This window comes from Agrilus planipennis, unplaced genomic scaffold (genome assembly GCF_000699045.2).
Source record: "Agrilus planipennis isolate EAB-ADULT unplaced genomic scaffold, Apla_2.0 scaffold177, whole genome shotgun sequence".
Taxonomy (NCBI): domain Eukaryota; kingdom Metazoa; phylum Arthropoda; class Insecta; order Coleoptera; family Buprestidae; genus Agrilus; species Agrilus planipennis.
Window position 1 is genome coordinate 379,918 of NW_020438926.1, and position 16,621 is coordinate 396,538.

A 16,621-nucleotide genomic window follows, 5' to 3' on the forward strand; every position below is an offset into this window, starting at 1 on the left:
AACAACACAATTAAATAAAAATTTCTTTGTGTTGGAGTAATTACATTATAATAACTGATGTATACAAATAAACAAATATGGCGTACAGAAAGGTCAACCACACATTATGTATATTACAATAACCCCATTTGTAAAAATCCGGGTTGATAGAAATATCAGAAAAGCTAATCGTAATTAAGAGTAATACAATTGATTTTATTTTGTTTTTTCTTTTAAAATTGACAACATTTTTTATATAAATAGCTGAAAATTTTATTAATAAAAGTACATTCACACCTTGACTGAATGTAGTGGCAATATCACCTTACAAATACTTTTGTTTAATCAAAATTATTATATTAATCTTTGCCTGGGTCGGAGGTGACGTTCAATCTGTTTTATTGTTTAAAAACTGAAAGTTGTGAAAACAAATTTAATTGTACAAGTAGCCGAGATAACTGATTATGGTAAACACGAAAATAATGATCGCGGCCTTATAAATATTGGCGTTTGTGGAATTCTTTAGCAGTTGGGGCTGAACATGGCGAAACTCCGCGTTAGTCTTTCTTTGGGTATGTACTAATGGGTTTTTATAATTTTTCAATCTTTTTAATGCTGTTTTGTCTTTTGTACAAAAGAAGGATACTTTATTGCATATTTTTTGAAATTTTTACTTGCTGTTTCTTTTAATTTTATAAGATTATCTATTATCCTTTGTGGATTACTTTTACTACATTTGAAACTTGTTAAAAATAGATAAGCTTTTAAATAACAAAAAATACGAGAAACCCCTTACTTACTAATGTCGTTATTCATGTAATTCCCTATAAAACCGTTTAAAAAACCTAACAGAGAAAAACAATTTGGCACCCGAAATGCGTTTAGATTTTTTAAACGTTTTTATGAAGAATTTTGAGTTTTAGTTTTTTATACAAATACAAGTCTAATTTATCTTTTGGTTGTGAAAGTTTCGATCAACTTTGGCTTCTGCTTCTTCTGATCCAATACCTACTAAGAAACAACGAAGTTTTCTTAAATGTATGCAATTTGAGAGTTAACAATTAGTAAATTTATGAGATAAAGTCTACTGTTACTTGGTTAAAATCCATTTTAAATACTGAAAATAAAATACTGATCTGTAAATCTTAACAGATTTTTAATTTTACTACAGTCTTTGGCTTCTTTGTAAGTTAATAAGTAACTTTCACCTAAAATGTTTACACACTAACTTATATACTATTGGAAGTGACTTATCTAGCACTATTTAGACATAATAATTTCTAATACTTTTAAAAGTAACATTTCATAGGTATTATTTTCTACAGGGAATGTTTTAAGCTTTTCATTGAATTCTTATTTCAATCAGTCCATCTTATAACATTATGGTCTTTTGTGTTCGTTTATTTCGGTCTTAAAATTCCTATTAATTTTTTCAATATTTTAACACAATGGATCCTATTGTTATGCGTAAAAAAACTGATTGAAATTCTGCCAACAATCTGCATTTCAAACATCATGAATTTAATGAAGATTTTAATACATTACATGTAGAATTTAAAAGCTACAAACTGCCAATATTAGAAATTAATTAATTTAAAAACAGTTATAATAATGAACGAATATTAGGTATCTCCCCCATCGCTGATGATATTTCTTGTCCCAACCCTTACAAAATAAATCTGTGAACTTTAAGTTATTTTCAATTATAAACATGAAGGAGCCCAAACAATTGTCACGTAAAAGTAAATACCTGTTGAAATTCACAAATTAGTGTTTTATTTTCAATATTAATAATAGTTTAATTTATCTCATTCGATCTAAATATTATTTCTTCCTGCTGCCTTTATTTAAATCGATTTTTACTTATGTGAGCTCTTGATGAAGCATTTTGAATTTACTTAATAAAATAAAACATTCAGAACACAGACGAATTTATTTTTATTAATTTGCAAAGGTGTACGTAGGAAAATAATTATAGATGTATTTATTCTGAAGTTTAATTCTTAAATTTATTTTTTTTAATTATTTTTTTGCTTAAACAATGATAATCTGGTTTAGTAAGGTTTTTTATCTTTTTGTATTATCTAATTAAGACAAAAACTTCCTACAGTAAATAAAAATAAACGGCAAAAATATGACATTATTCAAACAATTCGAAAGGTTATTGTCGATTAAAAATATTTTTTTTTAAATATTACCTAATTATATTTAATAATTAAGACAATGATATCTAATTGTAAATTAAATAAAATTGTTCCATTTTTAGTAAATCAAACGCTGATTAAGTGAATAATATTCATACGTACTGGTATTTTTATTAAGCCACTAAGCCACTTAAAAAAAATACAACTAAAATTTTTTCGGCAAGTGACTAAATTACGATTTGAAAATGAGATAAAAATGTGCGACATTTTTTGATAAATGTTAATGAAACAGACGCTTGGCTGGTGCCAATATGTCTGCTAATATATTTTCTTTCTTCTGATGTTTGTAATGCATTATTATCTGTGATAACATATTTATGTTACTATGAGAAAAAAGAAGAATAACATCCCAAAGTTTGTCGTATAAATAAAGATAAAATGTTTACAATTTGTAAATAAATTATAGATATGTGTTTATTTGTAATCACTATTATTCAAAATGTTGGCAATATGCTCATTGTGTCCGAACTACAAGTTTGACCAAAATATTTTTCAAAGAAAACTCGTTCCCTATTTTGAATATAAGATCGTCTGCAACAGCTAAATTTAATTTGCAATATGGGGTGTTCAAAAATATAAGTAAATAAGGTTTCGTTTCAATAACAACACGTTTAATTTATTAAGGGTATGATGTTCAGAATGTGAAAAAGCCGCGACAATATGTTTATCATACTTTTAACTGTTAAGCGTACATGCAATACGGAAAATACGAATTAAAAATTTGTTTGCAGTGTTATCAGCGTTAGCGTTATGTAACGCATTCACGATTTTTGTACCCAAAAACAATGAGTTGGTGTACAATTATTCAGCAATTGTACAGTCCGGAACCGAAATACCTACGTCGTTTTCTTCGGATCTGTACCTTCAAGGAAAAATTCACATCCAACCAATCGATAATGGAATCAAAGTTCGTTTCTCTGACTTAAAATTCTATATGTATAACGGCGAGGCTTATCACAATTATTATGCCAACACAAAAGGGCAACCTCTACCCGAGGAAATGCACGATTTGTACAAACCTTTCCAAATTAACTACGATTCCGATGGCGTCGTCGATACCATTGTCACAATGACAGGCGAGAAGGATTATGTGAAAAACATGAAAAAAGCAGTAGCCTCCATATTCCAGATGGACATCCACAAAGTTTCCTTTGCAAACCATCACTCCTTCACCGTCATGGAACCATCAATCTATGGAGTACACAAAATGCATTATAATGTTGTACCAATGGACTCCCTTGTGGTCATTCATAAGGCCCATTCAATGCAAACCATGAACCATATGTTCCCGTTCACGTTGAGCAACGTAGAACCCGAATATTGCGAGGTTGTTCCCGAACATCCTTTCCACCACGACATGCATAGGACTTATTACGTTAAAAATACCGATGGTCAACGCATTGTGCAAACCATTCATGCCTTTGGACGTTTCGAGAGTTTTCCATTTAGTGCACGGTCTAACACACAGATGATGTTTTCCAATCAGACATTTAACTTGGAGCAAATGAAGCCGATCGAAAAACCCATGGAAGTCGAAAACGGTCACACCGACAAGACCATAGGATACACTTTGTATACAGCTGATGAAGAATATGAAAATATGCCGGACATTTTCCTTGGACGAAGGCAAATGAATGTGAAAAGTCTCTTGCCCACATTGTACACCATGTTCGAAGATGTTATCAAGTATTTGAACAGAAATCAGATTATTCCGGAAGTACCTGATGTTCTCCACGGTCAAATGATAAACAGAATTGTCCGTTTTATGCTTTACCTTAAATATGCCGATTTTGAAGAAGTCTATTCAACTTTGATTCAAAAAACTAGCGAACACGACAAGCAGATGATGGAAATCTTCCAACAAATTCTTCCACTTGTCGGAACTCGCGCCTCCATTATTTTCACTAAAGATTTGATTGAAAAAAATAAAGTCAAAGAATACATGGCAATGGAAATGCTTTACAAACTCCCGTTCAATGTCAAAACACCGAACGTAAAAATTTTGGAAGACACAAAAGACATGATGTCTTGGCCTAATAGTGTAAGTTACAATATACGTAAAGCGGCCATTCTTTCCTTCGCTACGCTTTTCCACAAAGTCTATAATTTAGAAAAACAAATCCATTACTTTGCCTACGATAAAAAAATGGACCACAAAGAAAATACTCATGGCAAGCATTCTATGTCAGAACTTGAAAAGGAAATGGATATGCAATTCCTTGAAGAAAATCCCATGTACGTAAACATTATTAAAGAAATGGCAGAAAAAATGGAAAAATCGTCAGATATTCAAATGAGAACGGTGATGATGGGTGCTCTTTATAATACCAAGTTAAACTACGCCCTTAATTACCTTAAACCATTAATAAAAGATGAAAAAAATCTCTTTACTGGATCCATGAAAATTTATCCAGTTCTGGCTACAATCTATGGAGAGGTTGTCCAAAATCGCGAAACTGTTTTTTCTCTTTACTGGCCAGTATTTACTGATCGCACACTTCCTGTCGATATCCGAATGGCTGCTTATTTTGCAATTATGGAAACTCATCCTCCCATGTCTCTCATGTTTAACATTTACTGGTTCATGCAATCGGAAACAAACCATCAGCTCTACAAGTTCCATTATGATTACATAAAGGCTATGTCCCTAACAACAGATGCGTGCCATTATATCCAAAAAGAACACGCTGCCGCCATATTGAAATATACAAAGCCGCCCAGCTATAACGGATTCGAAGGTTTCTACAAAATGAATTATTTCGACAAAAAATACAATTTTGGAGAAGACTATGAGATGATGTATGTTTCCAGTGAAGATATTCACACAATGGTATTCTCCTACAAAACCGAAGTAATGAACAATCTCTACAATCCCTTGACATTCATGATAAGAGTGCATGGTCTTGAAGATCCTGACATAAAGAAGCTGTTCTTAGAACACAAAAGCACTGAGTACCTTCTGAATCCTGAAATGGCCTTCAAAATGTTATCGAAGGGCATTAAATCCAACAGTAACTTAAAGATCGAACTTGCCGTCCTTCGGCATACTCAGATAATACACATGGCCATGGTTGATGGAAACAATCTAAATGATTTGTCATGGATGATTCAGTTATGGTTCCAGGATTCAATTATCAAAAAGTTTATAGATATTAACTATGAGTACTACAGGGTAACGTTACTTCCTAACGACATTGGTTTCCCCGCAAAGATTGAAACATACGTTCCAAGCGTTAAATATTCCACAATAAATATAACGAAGGCGCGTAATGAAATGAATGTGAACAATTACTACAAACACTGGAGCCATTCTTGGAACGAAATGACCTTCTACAATCCATTTGGGGATGTTTGGCAAGGAGTCACTAGACTTCACTCAATGGATTTGGCTTATCCGATTTATATCGACGCTGACGTAACAACTAAGAGCATTCGAATTAACTTCAAGAGATACAACGATGACAATAGGGACACAATTGGCATTAGGAGTCATGCTATGACAATGGTTTATGTTAAGGATGATTTTAAACATGGAATTCTGGAAAAATCGTGTGAGTTCTGTCAACCCTGGGTTGAAGTCACCAAAGTGACCAAGAAGAACGTGAGTCTTTTGATAAATAAACGAATTATTTACTTATTACATTGTTTATTTTCATTTATAGTATACCATAGTGGATCACGAATGTAACAACTTCGGTTACAGGACACAAATGCTGTCATTCGACAATGAAATAGGCAATCCAACTTTGAAAGACTTAAAGGATTATCTATTCAGAACTGATAATAAACACTTCATGACGATATTTGGTCATATGTTTTTGTCTCATTCCCACTTGCGATCTTTCTATTCATTCCATCCCATGCCACTTACCAACGGTTACATCATGAGAGCCATTCCCAGCAAAATTGCACCAGTATCCGACGCGGAACTTAACTTACGTTATGAACGAGAAGTGGCCCACGATACAATGGTAACCTTACCGGGCGTCAAAATGACGCTTCATGGGTCGTATGTGGTTAAATCTGTGGAAGGAGCACCCATAAAATCACTGGTCGTAGATTCCAGAATTGACATGAAACCGGGGCATAAAATTAACAGCTACAAAATGCAAGTTTCGTACCAAGATCCCGAAGTTGGTACTAAAATATTTAGCGTCGATGGTAGTAGAAAATACATCGATGACAGGGACACAGGTCGAATGACTGTTGCTGTTAAACATTCCCCTGATACGGAATCCACTAAAGATGATGTTATTTTGGACGTTATGATGGAAGGCAAAAAGTCTGAGGAACACCTTGCTACAGTAGAAGAATACGGAGAATGTATTCCTTACATGTTAACCTACCCGAAGAGTTACTTCCCCAATTATTATATGGAATGTGCTTCTCAAATCGATGCAGTCACCGATTACATGTACACCATTAAACACCAAAACGTACCAGAATTTGTTAACGATACCCTTACAAAAGCTCTCGAAATGAGCTTCTCAATTTTCAAATTCAATGGAGAAATTAAAAAAGATTACGTCGACCAAAATACCGTCAAGGTTCATGTGGATTATCCAATTCATGGAGAATACGTGACAGGACAAGTTGAAGAAATAGATAGCTATCCTTTGTTCGACTATTTCCTTGATCACAGGCAGCCCCATGACGCAATGCTTCAACCCCAACATTCTCTGTTGGAGGTGCCATTCAGTATGGTTACGTATTTTGGATTGAGACCATCGAACCTACGGTTGTCGCGTTTATATAAAATGATGTATGCCATTGGTGCTGTAAGGAGCTGCCATATTTATCACAATTCGGTAAAGATCAATGAAAATATGACTGTAAATCATGATCTGACTCAAGACTGGACTCTTTATGGAGAACATACTGAAATAGGTCCCAAACAAAGTTTCTACGCTAAAAACGTTGGAGACAAGATTGTAAGCACCAATTCCTTTTGAAACCATTTCATCTTTCTTACCCTTTTCTTCTTTTAGGCTCTAAAAGTTGTTCAAGGAAGCAAAACTATTGAGGTATACCCCGCTGGTGATAATGGAGAACATTTTAAAGTGGTGATTGATGGAAAAGTAATGGACAGTAAGCAAATTCATTTCTCTGAAGATTCGTTTGCTGTATCTGTACAACCAGATTTCGTTGATATTCTTAATTACGAAGTAGGAATCAACTTTATTTACACCGATCATTTTGTTCACATCGATATTCCAAATCACAGTGGACCTACTAAAGGAGTGTGTTTCACAGACAAAATGTAAAAAATAAATGTATTGTGTGCTGTTGATAAACTAATGTAGTTGTAGGTACGCATATTTAAGAATAAAAAAGCAGTTAAAATAATGAAATGTTTTATTTATTCATTTATCGATACATACAGTTTATAATAGTATAGAGAGAAACGGTATTTCCCAAATAATTATCACATTCTAATGTGACATTTGTATAACATTTAAGAGGAAATTTAAAAAGACTTAAAATCTAAATAAATGGGCTACCTTATTCATTAAAGGCTTGTAAATTTGAAATTAAGTGTGTAATTTCTACTACTTGAACTTTTTCATATAATATGTAATTTTTTATGTTAGCCACTGAGACTAGGAAAATTTAGCAATTCTTGTATTCAAATTATAAAAGTGAACCACTGTATATAGAGCTTTTTTGTTAACATAAAGGAATAAAGCGTTATTTTTTGTAGACTTGTTGATATCATCGTGCATTCTTGAAGAATAATTAATGATGTTAAATTTTGATAAAACTTAGCATTTTTATTTCCATTTTGATGGTATTCTAAAATTTATAAATAAATAAATATTCGTAAATGCCATTGGCAATACTGCGCCAGTTTGAAATACACCAGTGATTTTACTTTTATAGCATTGGTGATACTTGTTTAGATGGTGATGGTTGCCTATGATGGTTTGCATTACTGGGTGGTGAGTGGATAGTGATGGCGTAGTGTATTGAACATTACAAAATTGCAAATATTCGATTTGAAGTGGATAATTTTACATAAAAAATACAAATAGGGTAAGTTTGAATTCCTTTAATTGTAGGATTGGTTTTAAAATATGCCAAAACTGTAGCAGTTGAGCACTTGCCTTATTTCATTTTTTCATCGACCGGCGTGTTGATTAAACATGAGACGCCATGTTGTAAGAGGGAAAGACGAAATCGTAAAATAAACATAATTATATAATTAATAAATTGTGTATAATTAAAATAATAGTGTATGCATATTCAGTTGTGATTTTTGTGATAGATTTGTACACAACAGTGATAATTACTGTCGAGGCCGTTTCATTTGGCTGGCGACCTTTCAAGATGGAGTCGTTGAATTCAGAACTTTTAACCCAAGTTCTGAATTATCATGGACAACAGTTACAAAAAATTTGGGAAGCCGAGCGGGGAGAGCAAGATTTACTGAAGCATAATGTTAAAGACCTAAACTTTCAAGTTTACGGCCACAGGCAGAAGTACCTGTCATTTCAGGACCGTGGGAAGAGATTGAAGCTTCAGCAATTTATTGTAAAACAATCTAATTTATTGTATTCCCATGAAGCTCTGCAACGAAAACAGCCTTCTGAAGAGACACCGGTTTCTGAAGATTTATATGCAATTTTACCACCTTTTGAAACATTTCTAAATGTTGACAAACAAAGCAGATTAAAGTATTTCTTTGAGGTATGTTAAAGAACTGTTTTATAAATATATATATGTGTGTGTTTACACTCATGGTTGTTGTTGTTGTGCCAAAATTTTAATTAAGGTTTCTATCTGTTGCAGAAAGTTAAGATTGGAGATTTGATTCTAGGAACTATCGTGAGCAAGACTCAATCAGGAATGATGTTAAAAGTGCTGTGTACTGTTAGTAAGGGGAACAGTACTCGTTATGTTGCTGACATAAATGTAAAGGTTTGTGCTTAATTTAAGTTTTGTTTTTCATTTAATTACTTTTTTTTTGTACGTTTAGGCTTTCTGCTCTGTTGCAAATGTTATTCCTGCAGTTGATCGAAAAGGTGTAACACGCAGTTACATGATGAATGATTCAGTTTGCTGTGAAGTATTAGAAGTTATTCCAGACACTGATAAGATGGTCTGTGGTATGAAAGGCACCACACGACAACCAAACGATCCTGAATTTCGACCATCCTTGGGCTTAATTAGTACAGATGATTTCCCTATTTCATACAAGTAAGTGTTTTTGTGTTAATATTTATAGTTTTGTTGTCTTTATGCTCACAAATGAGTGTTTATTGCTCTTTTCGAGCCCCTTTATTATGGCTATTTTGCTGCATATGTAGTTAGATCAATTACAGAGTGACTTTTTGCACCATTATTTTGGAAACATTTTGTAGTTACAGTGTCAGGTAAAAAAATGAAAAGCTCATGTGATTGTTAAGTTAAATTATACAAAGTAATTATACTTGAACTAATTAGTTACAGGTCTTGGATCATAATTTATTTCAATCACTTACAAAAAATTACGTTTTTAATAGCAGCTTGATATTTTTATTAGAAAAAGTTGTAATTTATTTCTAAGTACATATTTATTTGCTTTAAATTCTGTCTAGGACACACTATTTATATTTCATTATCTCTAATTTCTTAAACAATTATTTCTATTGTTTCTTTTTTCATTATACATTTGTTTTTACTTAATTTCTCAATTGCGTCTCACATTTAGTTCCAAGTTCTGTGTTTTTATTTTAGTTCATCTTTTAAGATATTTTCGGAATTTTTGTTTATTTCAGTTTTATTTCTATATGTTTTGTTTACTTATTTTCATTTTCATTGTTTCCTCTACTAGTTTTGTAATCTGCTTTTTTGTGTGATTTCAAGACATTTAAAAATATGACATATAAGTGTGTCTTAAATAGAATATGCAGTATATGTTAAAATAATGATTTAATCTTAATGTTTTGTACGTTGTTTTTTGGGGATTAATATTGTGTAAGTGAATCGAACATTTCAACGAATAATGGAGCGCCAGATGATGCAAAATTAAGTTTTATTTAATTATAGGTTGCTACATGCAAGATTTAATAAAGAGTTTATACAATTTATGTTACGGAGTAAGCATTATATATAATAAAAATAGTGTTCGTCCAGTCAAAACCCATTGATAAAAGTACGAATTAAATGTTATTGTATCGCACAAACACAAGTGTTTAAGCACAACTTTGCACAACTGTGCTGTTTGATGATGATCCATGATCAGCAGGTGAGACTTAAAAAACACTTTTTAGCTTATCCGTTCGTCTTGAGGATGAAAAAGGCGCAGGATGATGCAAACGTAATATCATCTGATATTAAAATAAATTTTTAGCAGAACTATTTCAAAATGTCCTGCTTCTTGTGTGTGTTGCCACAGTTTTAAATTCGTTAACAAATCAAATAACTATTCAAAAACTAATAAAAATAAAAATCACCATCCGTCCTTCTGTCTGTAGACGATAAATACCTACCTACCTATGATTCTAAANCAAAATTGTATAGTTCTGTTAATAGGTTTTTAACATAATACTTGATATTTTACTTTATTTGGGTGAAGAGTTTTTCTTTTACTATTGTATACAAATTGTTGTTGTGTATTCATTTGTGAGTCTGGTGTGATGAAAATTACGGTATTATGGAAATCTACAGTTCAATTGATAATTAACAGAGTAGTAGAAAAAATGTAGTTTCTATAATCCCATAATTTTCACTCAAATTGTTTAAATTTCATTTAACTGATTTTGTGGAAATAAAGAATGGGAGGATATCGTTAATCATGAGAAGAAGAGGAATATAAATATGAGAAAATATGTAAAAAGAACTAACACAATGAGGAAAATGAACTATTTGATATCCATGCAGCAAATGTGAAAGAACGATGTGGTTTTTCAATAAACTTGAAACTTGGAGGTATATTTGAAATGAGATAAATATTTGTGAAAAGAAGCACAATACTGTTGATCGTCATGGAAGAAAGGAGTTAATTGAAGGGGATTGATTTTTTGATCTGGATCTTACTCAATACAATTTGGCATTTTTAAGGACTGAAGAGTTTTTCTTTTAACACAAGTATTAACTGGAGGGCCCATAAAACAAGTATATTGGCAAAACTGAAAAATACTATATATTTTTTTCTCATGTAATATTTACAGCCTTCCACTTAATATGTTTCGCCCAGATTCACAAACACCTTGATGTCAGAAAGTTTGTTAAGATTCATTCATCTTACAGTTGTGCCATTTTTGTCGGTGACGATACTTCAACATTCATCCTTTTCATAAGAAAATTTTTCATTTTTTCAGGAAAGCCCTGGAGCATAAGGGCGAAAGCTTTGACGCCGTTTTAGAGAAGAGCATTGGCTTCAATAATCCTAATAACATCAGTTTTCTGTCGGATTTGATGGGGATAAACAGCCACATTTCGTTATTAAAGGGATTACAGTATGTTAGAATAGTAATTTAAAAATTTTTATGAAACAAATCTTTATCTCCTAGGGGCCGTTTTCCAGAGAATGAGTATGCCATTGAATTGAGACAAGTGCAGGCAAGCAAATGGGCCTATAGGAACGTCGCAGACGGTATAGATCATTTCAAGGCTGGTAGACACACAGAAGCTTTCCAGTGTTTAAACAAAGCCCTTACCATTGATCCAAAGAATGTGGAAGGGCTGGTAGCTCGTGGAGCTTTATATGCAAACAGTGGAAACTTCCAAAAAGCTATAGAAGACTTTGAGTCTGCTTTGAAACTGAACCCGAGCCATGCTAATGCTCGTAAGTACATGGGAGAGACTCTTGTGGCTTTGGGTCGTAGCTACGAGGAAGAAAATAAGATCGACGAAGCTCGAAAAGCCTACCAGAGCTGCTTAAGTTTGATACCTTACCATGAAGAAGCACAGAATTCTTTAGAGTTCCTTAAAAACAAAACGCAACCAAAGAATTTGATAGAACCAGGAGATCTTCTCTTGCCAAGTCTGGGAAGCAATTCTGCACCCAAACAAGACGTTAACGATGCCCTTAAGCAACTCCTAAAGACAGAGGAAGAAGAAAAAAAAGAAAAGAAAAAGAAGAAAAGGTCAAAGAAGAAGAAGAATAGACGTAGATCGAGTTCTAGTTCGAGTTCAAGTTCTTCAGCAAGTAACGACAGTTCTAGTAGTTCATCTTCAAGTAGCAGTGACTCAAGTTCTACATCTGGGGATTCGGACTTCAAAAAACGAAAGAAGCACCGATCCAGGTCTCACAGGCGTGAAAAACAGAATTCCCTTTCTCCCTTAAGCAAACGCATGGCCATGATGGACCCTACACACGACACACCGGCTTCGTACCAATTCAATAAACCTGCTTCAAACAGTTTTGACTTCGCTTTTGAACAGCAGCAACAACAGCATCATCATCACCACCAAGCCTCGTCGGTTGCTATTAGTGAGTCTCTGTTGCCCCCATCAAGCTCAAAGGGTAGCGGGCAAGATGATTATGAGTCCAAAATACGCGCGTTCTTGGACCATACAAAAGGAGATTCCGATTACGAAGAAAAAGTGCGTAAGTTTTTAGAGGAAAGCCATCGCTGGAAGAAAGACAAGAAAGGTGAGGATAAAAAGAAGAAGAAAAAGAAGGATAAAAAGGCAAAGAAAGAGAGTAGAAAACGCAAGAAGGAGAAGAAAAAGCGTAAGCATTTCGATTTGAGTGAATTAGAAGACATCGATAATAAGAAATTAAGGGATGTTTTGAAGAAAGAGCTGGGAATTAAGGATAAAAGAAGCAAGAGACATGGGATTAATTCAGATGACGAGGATTATTTGTTAGAAAAAGTTGGATACAGCAAAAGGTAAATTTTTGACTAAAATGTCTTATTGTTTTTATTAATTTGAGTTTTTCTTTGTATCTTGTTCAGATTTTTGGATAGTCTACCAGACCTAGAGGAACTAGAATCAAAACTGAACGCATATTATGCGCTGGAAAAGGAATCGAAACGGTAAGATAACTTCTCATATAACGGATCTATTAAATTAACTATATATTAAATTATTTATAGAAGTGAAATGAGCGAGAGTCCTAAGAAATCACTGATAATGGACTCTCCGTCTCCCACAAGGGAACAAAAGGCTCGTCAAGCAGTTGCAGAAGCTACAGCCTCTGCCACTGCCAGTGGAGCGCCAACCAAATGGAAAATGCATATAAGTAATGTAGGCGGACCTAGCGGCGGCTCACGATTCAAAAAGAAAACTGAGCGGGACGAATGGGCTGACGAACAACCGCCTTTACCTAGAATGCCCCCAGAGAACAAGACTAACTTGCCCAGGGCGCCCGAACCTCCAGAACAGTCCCCCATGAAAAAGAATAATTATGAGTGTAAGATATTGTAGTCTCGGTAAGAGATGATTATTTTATTTATTTATTTTTTCATTTCTGTTTTAGTTGCGGCTCCACCTCCTGAAAAGAACATGAGTGTACGCAAAGCGATGGCCATGAAAGAGCAACCCTTACCACCGAAAAAGTCGCCGGAGATAAAGAAAGTCAAACCGATGCCTCCAGCGCCTACACCGAAACCGATTGTTCCTCCGGGGCCTGTTGTTCTGGACAAATTTGGTAATTTCAGGAGATTGTCTCCAACGAGATTACAGGAGACCGGCGACGATTTGCCACCTCTACCACCAGGAGCACCACCAAGTAAGACATATTTTTGTATATTATACTTTCAGAATTTGATAATGTTTTTTTTTTTGCTAGATCGTCCTAGATCGGCGAGCAGATCATCCCGTAGAAGCCGTTCGCGTTCTCGCGGTCGCCGTTACAGCCGCTCCAGATCGTCAAGTGGTTCCCGTTCTCGTTCCCGAAGTTACCGAAGCCGATCCAGATCTTATTACAGTCGCTCCAGGTCTCGTTCGGGTTCCTACTATTCCAGAAGTCGTTCCCGTTCTCGCAGCTATTCAGTTGACAGGCGTCGTTACCGTCGTGGCGGCGGCTTCCGCGGAGGGCGTTACGACAATCGCGGCACGTACTACAAGCCTCGCTTACCTCCTAGAGGCGGCGGAGGCGGTAACTATCGCGGCGGAAGAGGCAACTACAGGGACTATCGCGATAATTACAGAGATTTCCGTGGTCGGGGACGATACGGTAACAGACCTCCAAGGAGACCAAGAGGCCGATTTGGTCGTGGGGGTGGTTATCGTGACTATCGCGATCGCAGATACGACAGGAGTCGTTCTAGGGACCGCAGCAGGTCTTACAGCGGAAGTAGGGATCGATCTCGTAGCGGAGAACCCATGAAGAAGGTCAACGAAGAAAAGGACAAGATCAACAAGTATATTGACAATGATAACAATGAACCTGCGAGACATGATGGACCTTTGTCAGAAGGAGAAGACAGGGATGATTACAATAACGAAAAGTTTGTGGATAGGGAAACCTTTGACGGTAAATGGAGCGAGAAAGGAGGAGAAAACAACGGTAAGAATATACTAGAATTAATAGTTACAATATTGCTCAAGAGAAACTGCAATAAATAAAAATAGTGGTAATGATTTCAAATTTTAACAATCAGAAGAAAAGAACAAAATGCATATCATTTTAAATTTCAATGAGACTTGGCTTATAGGACAGTACAATGCTAGCTTTATTTAAAATAGCACTAATATCGGTTGGTTCACAATTTGTCTGGTCTTTCCCTTCTTATCGCTTCTTTTTGTTACAGAAGGCAGGAACAGTCCTGATAAAGAGAAAGAAAAGGACATTCCGAGTGAGACCAACCTTGAAGAAATGGACAAATTCCTGGACAAGGCTAAAAGGGAAAAAAAGGAGGAAATGTTAGAAAGAAATAAGGAGTTTCTGAAGGCGAAGTCTTAGTAAGTCATTATTATTATACTTCTGTTATTTTTTTTTATATTTTTTTGTATGATACCTAATTGCCCAATGTATTTTCCTTCTAATTAATTCAATTAACGATAAGAAAGTGTTGCAGAACGTTTATGGAGAGAAAATAAAGAAATTAATGTTTGATGATCCGGTTAATTTACATTTTCTTTGTATTTTTGTCAATTTTTAAGAGTGTATCAGAATACATTAGATGAACTAGTAATTTTAATGTAATAAAACAATGCGTTGTAAATTTGAGCGTTTTATTATTAATAATAAATAGGTATAAGTACTCTAAAACGCTGTTTTATACATAATCGCATATTCATCATTGTGCGTAGTATAAAAGTCGCTTCTAAGTGTATTTATGTGGGGTCCCATTGTGACTTTATATGGCTATTGCGCGACAGAGAGAGTTAAAGAGATTCTAATTCCAACTTAAAAAAACAGCGATAAGACAAATATGCGAAAGCATTTCCCTCTCTTGTCTATGGTGCTACAGTTTCAGTGTACTATGGGGCAATTAAGTAAGTTAAAACCAATATAATTCAAATTTTCATTAACATGTTGGATACGGTCGTCGTATAATAATTGGTCTTTGTTGTGAACTGCTTTATCAATAATGTTAGATTTATTTACTATTATTCTAACTTAATTATTTTTGTTGAATAATAAGGTTATGTTTCTGCCAAAAAATTTTAACAAAAGAAAATGCATTTTGAAAATTTTTGGACGATTTAAATTTGTTGTTATCGGTACGCTATTTTACGTTTATTTCTCTTAGTATTTTCAAAAAAAGATTAATTTAATTTAATTAATTATATTTCAATAGATATTGTTATTCTATGATTTATGCTTTCCTGTTAATGTTCATATTGTTTCTCTATGATATGGTATCTTCCAAATACCACTCTGAACGTACGCATCAGGTACTTGATTGTTTTAACTTTTCATATCATAGTAATCGTTTGAACGCTTTGTTCTAAACAACAAAAATTAATTATTGATAAAGTTTTAATGTTATAATGTTAATTGCTATATTTAATATTTTTCCAAATGAATTATCTCATGATCAGTACGATCAGTTTCTATTATTCATTATTCTATGATGCATTGCTGGTGATCTATGTATTGCTTCTCTATGAAATATCTTATAACCACCAGTCCGAACGTCCGCATCAGGTGATTATTTTAACTTTGTTTATTAACTTTTAAACTATTTTTGGATAAGTTTTATTTACAAAAATTGTAAATTGAGGACATATCCTCAAATTACAAACAAATAGTAGTATTGCACATAGCAATTAAAGTCGTTTTCATTCATTTTTCTTTACCAAATAGTTTTCCAACTACCGCCATCTTATTTGTCAGTAAATATAAAATTTCAGTTCTGTTTAAATTATTTTGTTAGCTTCAAAATTACTTTATTCAAAGTTGTTAAATAGCAGTTTTGTCCATATTATAAGTAAGGTACTTATAAACCTTACTTCTTTAACTATTTCTCAATTCTGTTAATTTCATAGCCATCTTGTGAGCATCCTGTTCAGAAAATTCAACATGTTTATTTTTTTTATTATTGTCTCCAACGAGA

At 33.8% G+C, this 16,621-nt stretch overlaps 2 protein-coding genes across 2 annotated transcripts; both read left to right on the top strand.

The window, feature by feature from the left end:
* Window positions 1-443: 443 nt before the first annotated feature.
* On the top strand, window positions 444-7,529 carry LOC108740701. Its single transcript, XM_018475135.1, has 4 exons — window positions 444-551; window positions 2,915-5,784; window positions 5,846-7,114; window positions 7,172-7,529. The coding sequence occupies exons 1-4, from the start codon at window positions 521-523 to the stop codon at window positions 7,445-7,447; spliced, it is 4,446 nt and encodes a 1,481-aa protein (XP_018330637.1). The 5' UTR covers window positions 444-520; the 3' UTR covers window positions 7,448-7,529.
* A 540-nt stretch (window positions 7,530-8,069) lies between these two features.
* On the top strand, window positions 8,070-15,283 carry LOC108740702 (tetratricopeptide repeat protein 14 homolog). Its single transcript, XM_025974064.1, has 11 exons — window positions 8,070-8,216; window positions 8,449-8,870; window positions 8,973-9,101; window positions 9,160-9,380; window positions 11,486-11,623; window positions 11,678-13,003; window positions 13,070-13,150; window positions 13,211-13,527; window positions 13,594-13,845; window positions 13,906-14,625; window positions 14,870-15,283. Exons 2-11 carry the CDS (start codon window positions 8,511-8,513, stop codon window positions 15,019-15,021), a joined length of 3,696 nt encoding a protein of 1,231 aa, XP_025829849.1. The 5' UTR covers window positions 8,070-8,216; window positions 8,449-8,510; the 3' UTR covers window positions 15,022-15,283.
* Window positions 15,284-16,621: the final 1,338 nt, after the last annotated feature.

Excerpts from the sequence above, each read along its gene's own strand:
- LOC108740701 (XM_018475135.1), top strand. The coding sequence starts at position 521 with ATGGCGAAACTCCGCGTTAGTCTTTCTTTGG. Across the intron at positions 552-2,914 it reads CCGCGTTAGTCTTTCTTTGG|TGTTATCAGCGTTAGCGTTA; the intron begins GTATGTACTAAT and ends ATTTGTTTGCAG. Across the intron at positions 7,115-7,171 it reads AAAACGTTGGAGACAAGATT|GCTCTAAAAGTTGTTCAAGG; the intron begins GTAAGCACCAAT and ends TTCTTCTTTTAG.
- LOC108740702 (XM_025974064.1), top strand. The coding sequence starts at position 8,511 with ATGGAGTCGTTGAATTCAGAACTTTTAACCCAAGTTCTGAATTATCAT. Across the intron at positions 8,871-8,972 it reads GATTAAAGTATTTCTTTGAG|AAAGTTAAGATTGGAGATTT; the intron begins GTATGTTAAAGA and ends TATCTGTTGCAG. Across the intron at positions 13,004-13,069 it reads AAAGTTGGATACAGCAAAAG|ATTTTTGGATAGTCTACCAG; the intron begins GTAAATTTTTGA and ends TATCTTGTTCAG.